General features: G+C 35.6%; 1 protein-coding gene across 3 annotated transcripts in view; it reads left to right on the forward strand.

Moving 5' to 3' along the window:
• The window catches only part of EPHA7 (EPH receptor A7), a 281,251-nt gene extending 275,658 nt beyond the window's left edge, over nucleotides 1–5,593 (forward strand). For 2 of the 3 annotated variants that reach the window (XM_006881208.1, XM_006881210.1), the window contains exon 17: nucleotides 2,065–5,593. In XM_006881208.1, coding sequence (XP_006881270.1) covers nucleotides 2,065–2,179 — 115 coding nt within the window. In that variant the 3' untranslated portion in view covers nucleotides 2,180–5,593. The remainder of the gene's footprint in view (nucleotides 1–2,064) is intronic. The other variant, XM_006881209.1, reaches the window with a different exon arrangement.
• Nucleotides 5,594–19,161: the final 13,568 nt, after the last annotated feature.

The following is a 19,161-nucleotide window of genomic DNA, read 5'->3' on the forward strand; positions in this document are numbered from 1 at the left end:
GGGTCAGTGTGAGTCGTACTTAACTTGAGGGCACCTAACAACCACCACAACAAATTAATAGCATTTTAGCTTAAAGACAAGCTATTAAAAGTTTTGCCCAAAGTAATATGTATAAAGGTGAGGGGGTATTCAGACAAATGGGTTTGTGCTCCCTAGGGGCAAACCTTTTCAAAATTACCTGGGTTCTTGATAAACACATTGTGACTGGTCTTCTTGGTATAAACCTAACATGTCTCAATTGTTTCCTTAGCCCTTTGTAAATAATTAAGCTCATTTTTTCTAATTGCAAAAATAAAATAAACTGATGCCATTCATATGTGTCAAATTTTAAGCTGTTCCTACGTTATAAGTAGTTTGTTCATTTCACAGAGTTTTTACCTGACATATAGTGAAATGATTGAATTGACATAATTAAATAGTAAGCAATATATTTAGAACTACCGCATAATAACCTCAATAGAAAATATTTTATTATTACAGGTGGTTCTCCATCTTTCTTCCATATCCTAGCAAATGTTTCTATTCATAGTATATGCTATTTTTCTACTTAAAAAATTTTAAATCTCTATTATTTTCAAGAACACAGCTTTAGAATTTACTTTATTAACCTTTATTGAAAATATTGTTAAAGCATTAATATAAAATTTCAATTCCTTTTTAAAACAACTGGTAATGGCAAATTAAAGAGTCTAAGCACTGATGCCTTTTACAAAAGATGAGTATTTTTAAAATTTCCAATATAACTGTTTTTTATTGCTGCTGTGACAGAAATACTACAAGTACATAGCTTTGACAAGCTGCGATTTATGTTCTCTCACAATTTAGGAGGGCTTTAAGTCTTAATTCAGAGCCCTTGTTCCAGTGAAAAGCTTCCCTTTGTTTCCTGGTTCTAGGAAGTTCTCAGTTCTGGCCCCCTAGCTCAGCTCTGCTCCTGACTCTTCTCTTGGTTAGGGAACTCTAGTGGCCTAGTAGTAAGGAGCTGCACTGCCAACCTGAAGGCACGTGGTTTGAATCCACCAACTGCCATGTGGGATAAAGATAGTTTCTTGTGTGATTTACTGCCTCTGAAAACCCACTGGAGTGTCAGCTATGGGTCAGTTCTGACTCGAGGGTTCATAACAACATCTCTACTTTATAGTTTAACTCATTTTCTATTTCAAAAGAGATTGACTCAAGAACCAAATTTCCTCTCAAAAGAAATTGACTTACTATTACAAACAAGTGAATGAAAGAGGCTGAGATCAGCCTATTCTGTGCCATCTTCATACTTCTTGACACACTATCAGCTCTGGGATCAAGTTTTAATTTGAATCTTGCCTTCTTGCCTCTCAGTGTGACCTTTGAGGGTGACTTGTCTTCTCAAAACTCAGTCATATCTGCAAAATGAGAGTAAAGAATATTTCCCAAACAGGATTATAATGAGGGGTATTTTATAAGATGCTTATAAAGTGACTAGTTTCGTAGCTGGGACATAGCAAATAAGCAAATAAAAATATACTCAAATTAAAAAATTAGGAGAGGGAGCACTGGTATTTTAGTGGTAAGGAGTTGCACTACCAACCCAAGAGCATATGATTCAAATGCACTAACTGCCTTGTGAGAGAAAGATGGGAAGTCTCTTCCCATGCTGTTCACTTCCTCCAAAAACCTGGTGGAGAGTCAGCTATGAGTCAGTTCAAGCTAAGTGGTGCATAACAACAGCAACAACATATTTTAAAAAATATACAAACTAATCCCATAGAATGCATCATACTTCTTTACTGTAACTGCTTATGCTGCCACCTCATAGAGATTAGAAGTTACAACACCATGGATAGTAACTTTGGAGCACAAAATGAAAGATGATTACATTACATAATACTGAGAATGATGGGCCTGAAAAAGTTGACACATATTTTAGGAGGGGCTGGGGGGCACAATTCATAACATAACCCATGAAGAAATACCATAATAACCCAACAGTATAAATGGTAACTAAGACAAACTGATTATTGAAAATTCATAGCAGTTTAATATCATATAAATGTAAAATAGCTAATAAGAATTTTTTTTTGTCTTCCTCAGGGATGTGATGAGTTTAGGGATCACACTGGTTGGCCATCAAAAGAAAATCATGAGCAGCATTCAGACTATGAGAGCACAAATGCTACATTTACATGGAACTGGCATCCAAGTGTGATAAGCGTTTCTCCCTTATGAGGGAGACTGAACTGCCGAGAGAACAGTACTGGCCTTCAGTATATGCATAGAATGCTGCTAGAAGACAGTTGATGTCCTGGGTCCTTCCTCCAGTGAAGAGAAGATTTAAGAAGCACCTATAGACTTGAACTCCTAAGTGCCACCAGAATCAATTTAAAAAGGGAATTTAGGATCCACCACTGGTGGCCAGGAAAACAGCAGTGACAATAAACAAAGTACTACCTGAAAAACATCCAAACACCTTGAGCTCTCTAACCTCCTTTTTATCTTATAGACTTTTTAAAATGTACATAAAGAATTTAAGAAAGAATATATTTGTCAAATAAAATCATGATCTTATTGTTAAATCAATGAAATATTTTCCTTAAATATGTGATTTCAGACTATTCCTTTTTAAAATCATTTGTGTTTATTCTGCATAAGGATTTTGTTTTAGAAAGTTGTTTATAGCTTTGGACCTTTTTAGTGTTAAATCTATGACACATTACTACACTGGGTACCTATAAGAGAATCTCAAATTTAAAACAATAACATGATTGACGAGATATTTCTATCAAAACATCGGTATCCTTTTTGTGCCATTTTATTCTGTTAATTCAGTAGTGTTTTGATTTCATTTGCTAATTGGCAGGTAGTCAAGTAAATGCAATTGCCAAGAGTTTTGATTTTTTTTTAATATTTTTTTACTAGATCTGACAACACATTATCTTTTCAATAAAAAAGCAATAATGACCCATAAATACTATATAAGGCACTTTTAACTGATCGTTTATAGAGTGATTTTACTAGACAGAATTTAATAATAAAAAACTAAAATTTTAGGTTTATGGCTATTAAAAAAAAAGATGAGGCACTTCATCTAAAGAAAGTTGGTGAAAGCAAGTCTCTGAAAGCAAGAACTATCCAGTGTTATATTATCTAAAATTTAATCTGAGCACATCAAGATTTTTTCAATATTGTGACATTAGGAAATTTAAGAGTAATAGTTGACATATATTTTATATCCTACTCTGTTTAATGCAGTCCAAACATGAAAGAAAATAATTGTTTTATATTAGAACTCTGGAGCATGAATAAAGGGGAAGTTCACAATTTTCACTTTTCAAAACAAATTTGCTGCATAGATATCATCCTTGCAGTTTAAAAAAGTCTTTAATTTGTGAACACCGATGCAAGAAATTTATTAAATGAAAGAATGCTTATTAACATGTAAGGAAGAGGTAAATGACCTGGCTTGTTTTGTTTTGTTTCTTATGTTTTATTTATTAAACCATATTATTTGATTACTGTGTTAAAATTTCATAAGCAATAATTAAATGTGTCTTTATAGATATTGCAAGAATGTATATGTATTTTGAGTAATGCTTTCAAATGTTCTGAAAATCATGAACTACCCCAGAATTGAACTGTTGTACTTCCAAAGAAAATTGGGCTGTTTATAATGACTTTAATAGAGAAAGATCCCAGGGATCGGTCATAATTGGTCTTGTTTGATAATGTGGGCATCCACAAACAAACAAATAACAGAAACAAAATCTGTAAATGTTTCTTTGTAAAACTTGTAAATTTTATTTATACTGTCTTGTTTTGTACACACATTTCTCTGTAGTGGGCTCTGAATACATTGAAAATGCACTATATTTTTCTATTTTACTTGCAGAGCATCACAAAAGAACAGGTATTTTCAGTGCTACATAATGTGTTTTCCCACATTTAGGACCAAAGATGGCTATAGAAAAACTCAAATGGATTGCTTCCCAAACCCCTCCCCAAACCCCCCTTTTTTTCTTTTAAATTACTGTACAGTGTTATTTGATAGTTTAATTTATTTTTTGATTGACTAGGAAAAAAATCATTTTAATTTCACTAAAATGTTTCTTGTCCCTAAGGAAAAACAATGTGTAAAAATAATTTTAATTAGCATAATACAGTCACATAGACACTTCCATTTGTAATCTTTGTAATAGACTGTAAATATATTTTTGGAACTATAACACAATGTGCTTGAGGGTTATTTTTCAGTGTCTGCAGTGTATACAAGTGTTTATACTAAGTACAGCACTTTACAATTCGAATCAGTAGCATTGGCCTTTGTGAGAATGAGTGAAAGCGTTTGAGTGAGTGTTCTTAATTCCGTTTGGATTCTAGACTCACTAATAATGAAGTTCTTTTCTTGCTCATAGCTTAAGGTGCTTATTTTTTCTATTAAAATTAAATTAACAAAAAGCCATTCTAGAAATAGAAGACATAGTATGGTACATGCAAACGGTGTCTTTCCTGCTTTTTTCTAGCACTAGATTTATAGTTGAGTAGTCTTTCTTGAGTAGAAGGGCAGAATAAAAGTTTTTTTGAGTTTTTTTCAAAAATAACTTTTTTCTTCAGCAATATACCTCATCTGCCTTAAATTTTTTACAGCTCTTTACAGGGAAAGGGGAGAAGGGATGGGAAAGACACACAGCACAATAGGAAATGTATGATTACATCACACTCTCTCGTTTGTAGGTTTCTTTTCCCAATCAACATTATGATTTTCAAATACATGTATGTGAAAAGAATACTTAGAGAAAATGAATTAACATTGTAACGCTGATTGTAATACTCTCTTCCAGAAAGAGATCAAACAGTATAATGATAAGAATGTACAACTTGCACCTTGAAATCTTTTTTGATAAATTAGTGCTCAGGGGAGGAAAGGTAGAGAATGCGAAAGTCAAAAATAGAATTCCAAAATTATAAAAATGCAAAAGGAAATGGCCTCCTTGCTTTCGTAGAGCCTCCTTTTATAGAACACTGTCTTCACACTTGACTTGTGTTTTGCATTCAGTACTGAAATAAAAGAACTGTTTTATTACATCTGAATCTAACATTTTCTGAGCAATTGGTCTGGGCCTTGTTTATTAGAACTGGTGGTTTATGCTTATCAGAGCACTATTAGTTGAATCATATTGTATACTTATGTAATCTACATTAGCTAGTAATATTTAGGAATATATTTTAATTGCTCCTCTTATCCGTGTTTTTAAGACAATTAAAATGGTGTAATTCACCTCTCTTTTTTATTTAGGTAATGCTGATATTCTCCCTTTTGTTTCCTGAGTAGCCTAGGACTGTGCTACTCGCTGATGTGCATGTTCAAATAAATTACTGATGTGTATTTTTTTGCTATATGTGAGAAATCATGGGGAACGTGGGGCGAGATGTGCTTTTTGTTGGTTGAATTTGTCCCTCCTTGCCTAAGAATTACTACAGGGGTCATCCTTTTATAAGGAGAAACTGCTTTTGAACAGTGTCTTCAATGTATCAAGCACAAGTAACTCTTTCTTCAACACAAATCATAAGTCTCTTTTTACCAGCTTAAAATAATAAACGAGTCTATTAGACAATGTAAAGAAAATCCTGTCTCCAATCATTGTCAGATTCCTTTATGTCCCTATGCATTCTCAATTGTCTTGCACAGATGTTTGGAGTAAATGTTTATTGAAGCATTTCAGTGGATGATTCAGAATACGCATGAAATTAATATCCCTTTTCTCCCCTCATGTACACTGACTTAATTCCTCACTGAGTGTTATGGAATAACAAGCCTGTCTTCAAACGGCCATTCTGTCAAACATTTTGGTTAAAATCATTCCTATTGTTGTTCCTCCTTGAAACGGCAACTACATGATACTAACAAAAATATTTTCATTTATAATTACAAAGTTCATAAAAAAAATCCCTCCTTGCCGTCAAGTTGAAAGCCACTCAACAGATGATTGATTCTCCAGGGGAATTTCAGGTTGTAAGGAGTTGTAAGGTGAATGGTAAGAGATTGCCCATCTTTCTTCTGTGGAGCTGGTGGGAGATTCAAACAAGCAGAGGAGCTGCCATGGGTTAGCAGTGCGATTTGCTACAAAGTAGGCAGCCAGAGTTCCCCGGGGTTTCTTAGTTGGCTCCACTGAACCCTAGCAACTATTTAAACCATATATAGTAAGAGAGTAACTTCATTTCTGTCTTGGATATACAAACGCAGTATGCAGAGGAAACTGGAAAAGTTACAGTTCTTTAACAGTCACACTGACAGTGATGATTACAACTTAAAAAGAAAATTGAGAAGTACCCCTATTCTATACCATTACTATCTTAAGCTCTACATATGCTTATTTCAACAAATATTAGAAAAACATTGAAAACCGTTGTCAAAAAGAGAAGGTAGCGAGTAGGCAAGTAGGAAATGAGACACCATCTCTGGTTGTCATGCCTATGAAAGGTCAGGCCAGGCTGAACTGAAATCTAAAGATAGATGACCTTGGCCTTTCTTAACAATATTAATCAACTACAATCTTGGCCTTTCTCTGCCAATTTCAGATTTATTTGCTTATGAATTACATGTTGGTCACAGAAGCAAGGCATTACCTCATAGTAGTGATCATTATGTAGCCTAGGACACAGACTGAAAATTCTCTTTAAGACTAGATAGCAATGAGTGGTACTAAACCACAGATCCTAACATCACTTTTTCCTCTCTGAATATAAAAACAGTATTAAAGACATCCAAGGTCCAGCACAATTTTTTTTATCTTTACATGTTTATAGTGATTATTAATAATTATCTGTTAAAAAATTTTAATAGCATAATTATTTTACATTGGTTTACTTACAAAGTGTGTATATATTGTTTTTTACATCGTATCTTTCCCATATCCATTACCCATCCCTCCCTCTACCCATCAGAATTTGCAACCCTGTGATTACCCCCTCTCACCGCCTACCATCCCCCCCATTAAATCCTCATACATGATTTACTAGTTATATTTCAATTTCTGCAGTAATGGTCTTTTATGGTATTTATCTTTATGAGACTGAGTTAATTCACTTAGCATAATGCTCTCCAGTCCCTCTCAAGTTAGATAGTCATTTTCAAAAGTGTTGCTTTGCACACTGTGTAGTATTCCATCATGTGAATGTCAATAATTTGTCAATTCATTCTATTGTGGTCAAGCTCTTGGGCTGTTTCCATGCTATTGCATTGGGGAATAACACTGCTATAAACATTGGTGTATAGTATTAAAGTATTTTTATCTTTTGTTTTTACTCCTTTTATTTCCCTAACTTCAATGAAAATTATCAGTTTGGAAAAAAGCTACTGAATAACATGTACACAAAAGAAAGAGATGATCAAATTCCTAAATTCAAAAGATTATATATACTGCCATCAAATTATAAAAGTAAGTCTGATGATATTTATAAAACGATTCTGAAGGGAAAGGAACAGCACAGACTTTGAATTTGTGTTAATGTCTCATCCATCAGATGCCTCGCCTCCCCAAGCTGTATTTCCTCTCAATTTTAAACAACACAGTGTGTTATTGCTCTGTTTGCACAATAACATCTTGGTCTAAGTATAGGTTTTGCATGAACACAATTAAAAGTTCTGAGATCCCCATTCTTCTCAAAATTAGCCATAATTTTTTTATTATCTGTACAGTCAAATGCCTTTGCATAGTAAAAAAAGAAAAAATACACTTTCTTCTGCTTTCTTTTTGTTTGTTTGTTTTGAGTCAGGATTCATCTTTTATCAATAATGATATCCTTGATGCCACAGACACTTCTGAACCCAGTTTGAACATCAGGCAGTTCATTGTCAGAGTATTGCTCTAGCCATTTTTTAATTATCGTTCATAGTAATTTGCTAGCATGTGGTATTAATGCTTAATAATTTCCACATTCTATTGGGTCACCTTTCATGGGAATTGGAACAATCATGGTTCTCTTCCAGTCAGTCAGCCCATCAAATTACTGGCATAGACTGGAGAGCAAGTACAGAGCCACATCTGTCCTTTGAAGCATGTCAGTTAATATCCTATCAATTCCAGGGCCTTATTTTTTACCAAGGCCTTCAATGCAGCTTAAAGGTCTATTTTTATGACCACTGGCACTTTATCATATGTTATCATATGGTATTCCCTGAAACATTTATATGTGGACCAGTTCATTTTGGTAGAGTCTTTATATCTCCTCCATCTTCTTTTGATGTTTCCTGGAGCATCCAATATTTGCCCATACCAACCCTGAGGATTGTCAACTCAAGGTTTGAATTTTCTAAGTGAGTTCTCCTCTTTTTATTCTCCAAATCCTAGGTCTCTGCATATTCCATTTATACTACTTTGCTTTGCCTTTCTGAGAACCCTTTGACATTTTCTGTTCAGTTATTTTACTTCACCATATTTACCCTATGTTTTGGCTACTTGACATGCCAGTACAATTTTCATGGTCTCTTTTGACATTCATTTTGGTCTTTTCTTTTCTTTCTCTATCTTTTTAGTGACCTTTTGCTCCCTTCACACAAGATATCCTTAATTTCCTCCCATAACTCATCTGGGTTTTGATCACTGGTGTTCAATGCTTCAAACCTATTCATAAGATTATATTTAAATACAGATGGTATAGACTCAAGATCATATTTTTGGTCCTTGTTGGCTTGTTTTTATGTTCTTCAACTTAAATATGAACTTGCACTTGAAAAATTGATGGTCTGTTCTACAGTAGCACCTGTCCTAGTTTTAACTATTGAGCTTCTTCAAAAATTTCTTCCGAAGATGTAGTCTGTCTCATTCCTGTGCCATTCATCTGATGAGGTCTGCGTGTAAAGTCAATTTGTGTTTTTTTCAAAAAAATTTTTTTTCTATGAATAAATTCTAGAACTTAAAAATTTGATTATTTTATTTCTCCTCTCAATACATCACAAACTATACTTTCTCTTCTTAATTGTTTTTAATTTTTGCATTCTAATCACTAATTATTATTAACTTACCTTTATTGCTTGTTTGATCATTTTGGGACTAAAAAATTTTATAAAAGTCTTCTATTTCATACTCTCTGGCTGTAGTTGTTGGTGCATATATTTGAATAATAGTTGCATTAATAGGTCTTCCTTTTAAATGTTTGGATAATATCCTGTTACTCACAACATTGTACTTTGGGATTGATCAAGAAATTATATGCTACACCATTCTTACACTGTTTTTAATTCCTGGCATAGTGTATCATGTGAATGTCTGATTCAAAGTGACCAAATCAAGTCTATCTCATCTCACTGCTTCCTAGAATGTAAATGTTCTTACTTTCCAATTAATTTTTCACATCTTCTAGCTCTCTGACGTTCATATTCCGTGTTCCAACTATGATAAGATTTTGCAGCTGTTCTCATTATGATTGACTTCCAAATTGTGCTCTACCTCTGATACCTTTTCTATCTGTGTTCCTCTACTGTGCATAGATTTCTTTTTCCAGAGGCCTGCTATATTTCGTAAGTGGATAGCCAATCTTTCTTCCTATTCTCTCTTAATCTTGGAACTCCAATAAAATCTGTCCACCGTGCGTGACCTAGCATTTGACACACCAGTGTTACAGCTTTCAGCATCACAGCAACTCACAAGTACAACATGCTGACAGACAAGTGCTGTACTACTTATAACAATGATAAACATGAAAGAATATAGATATCAAAGCTACAGAGTAGTTAACAATATGCAGATCAACTCGAATACAACAGTCTGACAGTTTAGGAGGCTCCACATCTGAGTCTCAAGGACCAGCTCTAAGGGAAGGCTTACTCTCTGATAGTCATAGAGGAATATCCTTGTCTCTGAGCTTTTGCTCCGCGGCCATGTTTTATGGCTTAGCAAGTCAGGCACAGCAAATATCAAGGAGCAGAGCCTATCTTCAGTCAGTAGTAATGTGTCAAAATGGGGCCTTTGGTGGGTGTTGGACTGCACATGCCTCAGGTGAGAAAAAATGAAAACACTATTACAAATATCTCATTAGCTTTTCTGAAATAAAAAAAAGAAAAAAAAACCAAAATATGTAGAGCTTTTAATGCAATGTTTGGTGATTTGGATTCATCATCTGTTAAAGAAGAGGAAAGATGCTCAAACTAAAACCTGATGGAAGGCCATTCATTATTATTCTGTATTGACTCAACAGCAGGGGATATGGAAATTGTTGTTGTTGTTGTTGTTGTTAGGTGCCATCGAGTCATAGACGACTCATAGCAACCCTATGAACGAACAGCCTGAGCACTGTTCATACGTAGAGTTTCCAGAGGCAAGCCATTTCCGAAGTGGATGCCGCTCCTTCTTCCAGGCTTGTTTTAGGTGGGAAGCTCCAGCCAACACTGTCCACCATGGGTACCCATTACCACGTTTGGCACATCACTGTCACAGTGGATATGAATAAACATAATAAAACTCAAAAGCAAACTAATCCCAAGCTCTCTATGGCAATTGAGTGAATTCTGATTTACAGTAATATATAATAAAATGAGATCTATTAGGTAAAGAGTTCATGTGGTGCAGTGGTTAAGACGCTCAGCGCTAATTAACCACTCTAAAAGAGCAATATATAGCTAGCTGTCTGCTTTGTTGTTGTTGTTGTTGTTGTTATGTGCCATCAAGTCACCTGCAACTCATAGCGACCCTTTGTACAAAAGTCCTATTCCCTGCTCTCTCCTTTGTCAGTTTTATTGTCTGACACACCTACTCCCATTATCCCAGTCATTGAATCGATCCATCTCATCCAGGGTCTTCATCTCTTGCACTGTCCATCTACCCTCTCAAACATTACCTCCCTCTCCAAGGACTGGTCCATCCTTGCAACAAGTCCAATGTATGTCAGACAAAGCTTCAGAATCCTTGCCTCCAAGGAGCAGTCCCACGGTATATTCAACACTCCTCTCCAGCACCACAGCTCAAAGGCATCAATTCTCCTTCTGTCATCCCTAGTCATTGTCCAGCTTTCTGAGGCATAGCAAGTAATTGCAAAGATTATGACCTGGATTGGTCACACCTTAGTCTCCAGACTGACATCTTTGCTCATTAGTACCTTGGAGAGGTCTCTGACAGCAGACTTTCCCAATGCAATTAATCTTTTAATTTCCTGGCTGCTGGTACCAAGAGTGTTGATTGTGGAGCCAAGCAATTTTTTTCCCTTGAATATTCAACTAGGCAATTCGATAACTTGAGTTACTACAAATTGCATCACTAGAACTTGGAATGGGCTTAAAAGAGCAGGGGGTTTAACTAGGTTAGATGCTATTTGTAGATAGCAAAGAAAGGTCAGTTAGAATTTTTTTGGTCTATTTTCAGGCCAGAACTAGCAAGATAGAAATTCTATTCTTTAGATTTTGAAAAAGATTAAATATGATTGATGATTAAATGGATTGACTGATCAAAAGAAGCTTGAGAATGAAAAATAAATCAAGTTTACCAAAGAGAGGCAGAAAGAGTTGCTGGCAGTTTTGACCAGGAAAAGGATATGGTAGAAATAAAATTGCTAAGGAACCCAGATCTATTGGTGTCTGAAATAGAAATTCATTCTCTCACTCTCTGAATCAGAGAAATAGACCACTTTGTTTCTATACTTTTACCCTCCACCCACATACTCCTTTCCACATTTTTAAATACGGGAAATTACATTCTTTCCTCAAGACACACTCAAAAGTTCTTTTTCCCACGTTTTCTCTGACACTCTGCAACCAAAAGTAATAATTTTTTTCTTTGTTCTGCCTATGATGTCAGAGATGGGATTATTTAAGTGTTTTCTTGGATTATTTGTGCTGAATTTCCGATGATATCAAGTGTTCTTAAAAGGTGTCTTTGTTTTCTGGCAAGTGAGATTTTTTAATTGCTGACAAAAATTGTTGTGATGTAGCATCAAGTTGGAACTGTCTCATAGCTGATTCTCTAGTGGATTTTCAGAGGCCATAAATCACAAAAGAGGAGATTATCTTTCTACCACAGAGCAGCTGGTAGACATGAACTTTAGGAAGGAAGTGCAACTCCTTACTACTAGGTCACGAGAGCTCCCTAACATTCTAAGCAGTAGTGAGATGAGGTGGACTGCTTGGACCACTTTGACTCTGACAATCACGTGGCATTCTATGTAGGGAATGAAAAATAGAGTAACAGTGATGTTTGTTGCATTCATAGCTAAAAAAGACAATTTCAAGCTCTGTCTTGAAGCACAATGTTTTGAGTAATAAGATTCTGTTGTTGTTATTTTTATGTTCCACTGAATTGCTTGTAGCGACCCTGTGCACAACAGATTGGAGCCCTGCCACTCCTGAGCCACTATCACAGTCTCTGACATGCCTGCTTCCTTTACAGAAGTCCCTCTGTCAATCGATTTCATTGAGGGTATTCCTCTCCTGTGCTGTCCCTCCACCTTTCCAAGTATGATGTTCTTCTCTAAGGACAGGTCTCTCCAGACAGCATGTCCAAAGTATGTGAAATGGAATTTCAAAATCCTTGCCTCCAAGTTTCACTGTCTCCTGGACAGTCCTGTTTGTTCTCTTGGCAATCCAAGGTATGTTCACCACTCTTCTCCAGCACCACAACTCAAAGGAATAGATTCACCTTTCGTCATCCTTATTAATTATTCTTATGTATAACAAATAATTGCAAAGATTAAATAGCCTAAATAGTTCCAGTCGGTTTTGGATAATCTGTAACTTGTTTGTGATATCACTGATATTGTTTGATAATTTCCGCACTCTTTTGGATCTCCTCTTTTTGGAAAGGGAATAAATATGGATCTCTTAAAGTCAGTTGTCCAGTTAGCTATCCTCTAGATCTTTTGGCACACACTGATAAGCACATCCAGAGCAAAAATATAAGACCCCAGGAATTCATGGAATACCAACATATTGACATATTTCAACAAAAAGATACTGTCCTAGATGTTCAACTCAAGGCTTGAATTTGTTCTTCAGTTCCTTCACCATGAGGAATGCAGACCAAGTTCATCCCTTCTGATTCTGAGTCCAGTTTTTTGCACAATTTTTCATAATACTTTGCTTGATGAGCAGCCCCTTGAAATTTTCTGATCAGCTCCTTGACTTATTAATTTCTTCCCTTTGTTTTGGTTTTTCAAAGCTCTTTTGCAATATCCAAGGTCTCTTCTAACAAACATCTCAATCTTTTTTTATTCCCTTCTCTGTTTTTGTCATGACCTTTAGTATTTTTCATTGACTATATTCTTTATATTCTTCCACAGCGCATCTGGTCTTCATTCATTAGTGTACAAGACCTCAAACCTATTCTTGAAAAGGTTTGTTGTGGGGGGTTTTGGGTGGTTTTTTTGTTGGTTGGTTGTTGGTTTGTTTGTTTTAATTCAAGTAGCATAGACTCAGGATTGGAGGGAGACTCATCAAAAATCTGTGTTATGCAAATGACACAATCTTACTTGCTGAAAGTGAACAAGACTTGAAGCACTTGTTGCAGAAGATCAAGGAATGCAGCCTTACTGTTTGGATTACGCTGCAGTATCAAAAAACAAAGATTCTTACACTGGACCAGTAGGCAGTGTCATGGTGGGTAGAGAGAAGATTGAAACTGTCAACAGCTTTATCTTGCATGGATCCACAATTAACACCCTTGGTACAAGTAGTCAGGAAATAAGGAGATGTATTTCACTGGAAAAATCTGCAATTAGGGACCTTTCCAAATTATTGAGGAGTAGTAATGTCAGTTTGAAGACTAAGGTGAACCTGATTCAGGTGATAGTCTTCCCGACTACTAGCTATGCATCTGAGACCTGCGCAAATGAATAAGGAGGACAGAAAAAGAATTGATACCTTTGAGGTGTGATGTTGGAGAAGAGCACTGAACATCTCATGGACAGCCAAGAGAATGAACATATATGTCTTGGAGAGAGTGCAGCCAGAGTGCTCTTTTGAGGCAAAAATGATGAGGCTTTGCCTCACATACTTTGGACATATTGCTAGGAGGTATATTCCTTGGAGAGTGCCATAATGTTGGGAAGGTTGGAGGGTCAGCAAAGAAGAGGACCCTCAACCAGGTGAATTGACACTGTGACTGTTACAATGGGCAACAGGAAGTGTGTCAAGAAGTGTGAGGATGGCACAGAACAGGACTGGGTTCAGATCTTTTGTTCTTAGGTTCACTATGAGTTGTACTTGACTCAATGGCACTTAAAAACAACAAAAATGACAAAATGGTTTTATTCTAATTTTCTTTAGCTTCAGTTTGAACTTTCATATGAGTCATTGATGATGTATTCCATAATCAGTGGTTGACCTAGATTTCACAATTGATACTGAGCTTCTCCATTGATTCTTTCCATGGAGCTAGTCAATTTGATTCCTGAGTAGAACATATGCATAAAATGAAGACCTGTTGATACAACTACTATTCAAATAAACTCTGTTACAGCAAAAGCCAAAGAAGATGCAATTGAAGATTTTGATCAAATTGTAAAGGATAAAACAAGCAATCAAGATGTGTTAATGATAATTGGTTAATGGAGTACTGTCTCATTATAATGAACAGATCTGCTGAGAGAAGGGACGAGGATTAACTGAAGATGCAGAGAGGCCATCGCTGATGGTGAATAGCAAATTTTTATTTTTTAGACAGAGCATATATAGGCTTTAGTAGTACATCTGCTATAGCAATCACATTAGCTCATACAGTCACAAGATGTTGACCACCTGGACAACCATTAACTTTTACAAGCCTTAGCACAATACAATAATATTTCCCAAACTACTTCCTTATGTGTCTTAAAGAACAAATGGTTTCGGTTGATAAGGGCACAACATTCTTGTTTTTTAACATCTTACTTCCTTGAGTTGTTTACTGTCAAGCAGTTACTATAGCCAATATGGAGTTATTCTTGCTGATCTTATGGTACAGGGCTAACCTTGCTTTACAAGTTAGCCAGACCTCAACAATTGGTGATTACAATGCAAAAGTTGGCAACTATGAGAAAGGAAGGGTAGTTGGAAGGAAGACTCGCTGACAGAAATGAGTCTGGTAATAGAATAATCAAATTTTGTATATTTTATTCATCTTTAAATAAAAATCACTGGTGATTTTACAAATGGACCTCACCTGAATGACATAGACCACATTTTTGGTATCAATCATTGGAGAAGCCCAATGTCAGCAGTCAAAAATGGGCCAGGTTCTGACTATGAAACAGGCCACCAATTACTCATGTGCAAATTCAAATTGAAGCTGAAGAAAATTAAAACAAGTCCAAGAGAACCAAAATATCATTTTTGGTCTATCTCACTTGAATTTCAAAATCATTTTAAGAATAGGTCTGAAAATTGAACATCTGTGATCAACAACTAGATGAGTTTTGGGAAGAAATTAAGGATATCATGCCTGGACAAAACAAAATATCATTAAAAAACCAAACCAAACAAAACAAAAAACCAAACCAAGAACCCCCCCAAAAGACCACCAAAACCACAAAAGAAAAAAACAGAAGAGAAAGAGAAGACCAAGATAGAAGTAAAAATATAAACTGAAAATTGGACTGGAATGTTGAAAAGTCAAAACAAAGGGAAAAGATGGTGAAATAAAAGAGCTGAACAGATGATCTCATAGGGCATCTTTGACAAAGTCAAATACTATAATGGAATGTGCAGAAACTTAGAATTGGAGAATGAAAAATGGAAGTAATAACATTTCTCAAACTGATAAAACTGAGAAAAAAATTCAAGTCTCAAGTTGCAATACTTAGGGATGCTATGAGCAAAATCTTGAAACATCTAAAAGAGGTAGAGGAGAAACGCAGAGTCACTGTACCAAAAAATTCATTCACACTGAAATATTTCAGGAAGTACCATATAATCAAGAACCAATGATAATGAAAGAAGAAATTCAAGGTACACCTAAATCATTGGCAAAAAGTAAGGCCCCAGGAATTGATTGAATCATTACCCTTAGGGATCACCCATGATGGACAGGTTTTAGTAGAGCTTCTAGATAGAGACAGACTAGGAAGCAGGACTGGCTATGCACTTAATAAACAACAGGCTTCTAAAATCCCTAAGAACAGTAGAGGAACACAGATAGCAATAGTAGTATAGTGGTAGATCCCAGATTGGAAGTCAGTTCAAATGAGGAATAAGAATGACATGACAAGCATCAATTAATAATTGGAACATGGAATAGACATAGCTTAAATATAATTGATTTCATACCAATTGAAATATTTGAAAAAATAAATACAGCCCTGCATATGCTCATCAGTCTATGCCAGAAAATTTGGAAGGCAGCTATTTGGCTAACTGACTGAATGAGGTCCAAGGTTCTTCCTATTTCCAGAAAAGGTAATCCAACAGAATATGAAAATTACTAAACCATAACATTAATATAATATGTGAGCAAAATATTACTGAAGATCATTTAAAAATGGCTAGAACAGTCCAACAACAAGAAATGCCTCAAGTTCATTGATTTTAGAAGCTGAATTTAAAAGAGGCTGTGACACCAAGGATATCATTGCTGATGTCAGATGGATCCTGACTGAAAGCAAAGAATACCAGGAGGATGTCTATTTGTTCTTTATTAGCTATGTAAAGGCATTTGACTCTGTAGGTCACAGCAAATTATGGCTGACATTGAGAAGAATTGGAATTCCAGAACATTTTTCCTGTGCAAACCCTTTACCTAGACCAAGAGGCTGTTGTGTAAATACTGCAATGGAATACTATTGTTAGGTTCTCCAAGTCATAGATGACTCATAGCAACCCTATGAATGAAAGACCTGATCACTGTTCATAGAGTTTTTGGAGGCAAACCATTTAGGAAGTGGATGCCACTCCTGCTTCCAAGCTTGTTTTAATCAGTAAGCACCACCAAACACTGTCCACCATGAGTAACCATTATCACTTTTGGCATATCAGTGTCACAGTGTTTATTATCACAGCAACCAAGAAAAGTGTACATCAAAGTTATATCTTTTTCCCATTTCTATTTAATCTATATGCTGACCAAATGATTCAAGAAGCTGAACTCTGTATGGTGTAAAATGTGGCATCAGTATTATACGAAGACTCTTCAACCTTCATTAAGCAGATGACACAATCTTACTTGCTAAAATGACAAGGAGTTGAGGCACTTGCTGCAGGTTAAACCATACAGTCTTTAATATAGTTGCATGTCAACACTAAGAAAACAAAAATCCTTGCCACTGGACTGAAAGACAACATCATGATGGAAGGAGAAAGGATTGAGACTGTCAATGATCTCATCTTACTTGGATCCACTTGCTAGCAGCAGTCAGACCGAAAGACTTATTGCACTGGGAAAGTCTGTAGTCAGGGATCTCTCCAAATTATTGAGGAGTAATATTGTCAGTTTAAAATCTAATGTGCACCTGATTCAGGCCATAGTCTCTTCTGTTATATGCTACATGTCTCAGAATTGGACAATGATTAAGGATGACAAAAGAAAAATTTATGCCTTTGAACAGTGGTGTTGGAAGAGTGTTCAGACAAAAGAACAGACAGATATATCTTAGAGAATGTGCAGCCAGAGAGCTCCTTGGAGACACATATGTTGAAATTTTGTCTCACATATGTTGAGCACATTCCTATGACAGTTTAATTTTTGGAGAGGGACATCATGTCTGGGAAGGTGGAGGGGAGGCAAAAAAAAAAGAAGTGGATGCTACTCCTTTTGGGCAGACAGTGTGACTGCAGCATTGTGTCAGATTGTGAGGATAACACAGGATAGGACAGTGTTCAGATCGGTTGTTCAACGGGTCACTAGAAGTTATACTTGCCTTGAAGGCACATAACACCAACAACAAAATTATTTGAGTATCTTGTATGTGTAATTTAATTCAAATTATCTTTTCCCCTAAATGTAGCTAAAAATAGGTAGTCAGAATGAATGCAGTGAAGGTAGCAGGAAAATTGAAAAATAAACTAATTTCCAGGTGTAGATAGTTGTTTCTGTGATAGGCTGGGACAGTATCAGTTGCCAAGGCCCTTTATGAGGAAGTGAGGTGGAAGCAGCTGAGTAGTGAATAAGACGAAGATCGTGAACTGTCATAAGGGAATGGGAGTTGTCTTTGGTTACAAATAGTAAGTTAGATGACAGAAGATATAAAATCAAGAAGAAATTGCACTTGATAAGAGAAACAATGAAGAGCTATTCAGCTTTTCGTCTGTGATGAGACTCAGGATGTTGTGAGAATGTTTTTGAATCTGCACAAGTATGTGAAATGTGATTTTTTTACTATTTTATAAATTAGGCATTGACAAAGAGAAACCATTTTCCCCTTCACCTATGACAAAAAAAGCTCTCATTTCAGTCATAATCTCAGGATTATATCAATAATTCTATAGTTCACTAAATGTATAAAATAGATTTTTTTTTACCAGACTGTAAGTTTATTCACTATTTTTATAATGAAGGAACAACATAACATCATGAATAGTTGCACAAGTTTTGTTGCTAGGCTATCTGGGATTAATTTATACTCTCTAGCTTTGGTGGTATAATCTGTATGAAGGTGCATTACAAACATAAGGGTGGTCATTCTCTAAATGAGAAAAAGATGGATAATCTCCTATTATGCAGTTTATAGCCTCCAAACACTCACTGGAGGGTCAGCTATGAGTCAGTTCCAACTCTCTGGCAATGTGTTTGAGTTTATTTGTTTTGTGGTTTATTTGGATTTTTTACTGTTTTTTACATGTGTAACAAAGTGAAAAATATTTTATTTCTCTAAGTCTTTCTTCTAACCTGTAAAACAGATAATTTCAAGGATTGTAAAATTTGTTCATTAATATGTGGGAAACAGTTATGAAAATAATGAATACTTAATACATGTTATACACACAAACAAATAAATACTTAATTCCATAGAGGTGATTCTAATTCATGCAGTACTCATGTTTGTAGAAAAGTATGTTGTTATGTACCATCAAGTAAAACCAACCCATGTAACCCTCCAGCAGATTTGTGTTTTTGAGAGGATGAAACCATGTTTTTTCTTGGAGGCAACAATTTTAAAGCTCCATTTCACATACTTTGAGCTTATGGGAACTAGTCTTTGGAAAGGACATCATACTCGGAAGGGTGAAGGGACAATGAATAAAAGGAAGACCCCAGATGTGATGGATGGACACGGTAACTGGGGTAACAGAGACAGTGT

This window comes from Elephantulus edwardii, unplaced genomic scaffold (genome assembly GCF_000299155.1).
Source record: "Elephantulus edwardii isolate Elephantulus edwardi_28Jun2011 unplaced genomic scaffold, EleEdw1.0 scaffold00013, whole genome shotgun sequence".
Lineage (NCBI taxonomy): Eukaryota > Metazoa > Chordata > Mammalia > Macroscelidea > Macroscelididae > Elephantulus > Elephantulus edwardii.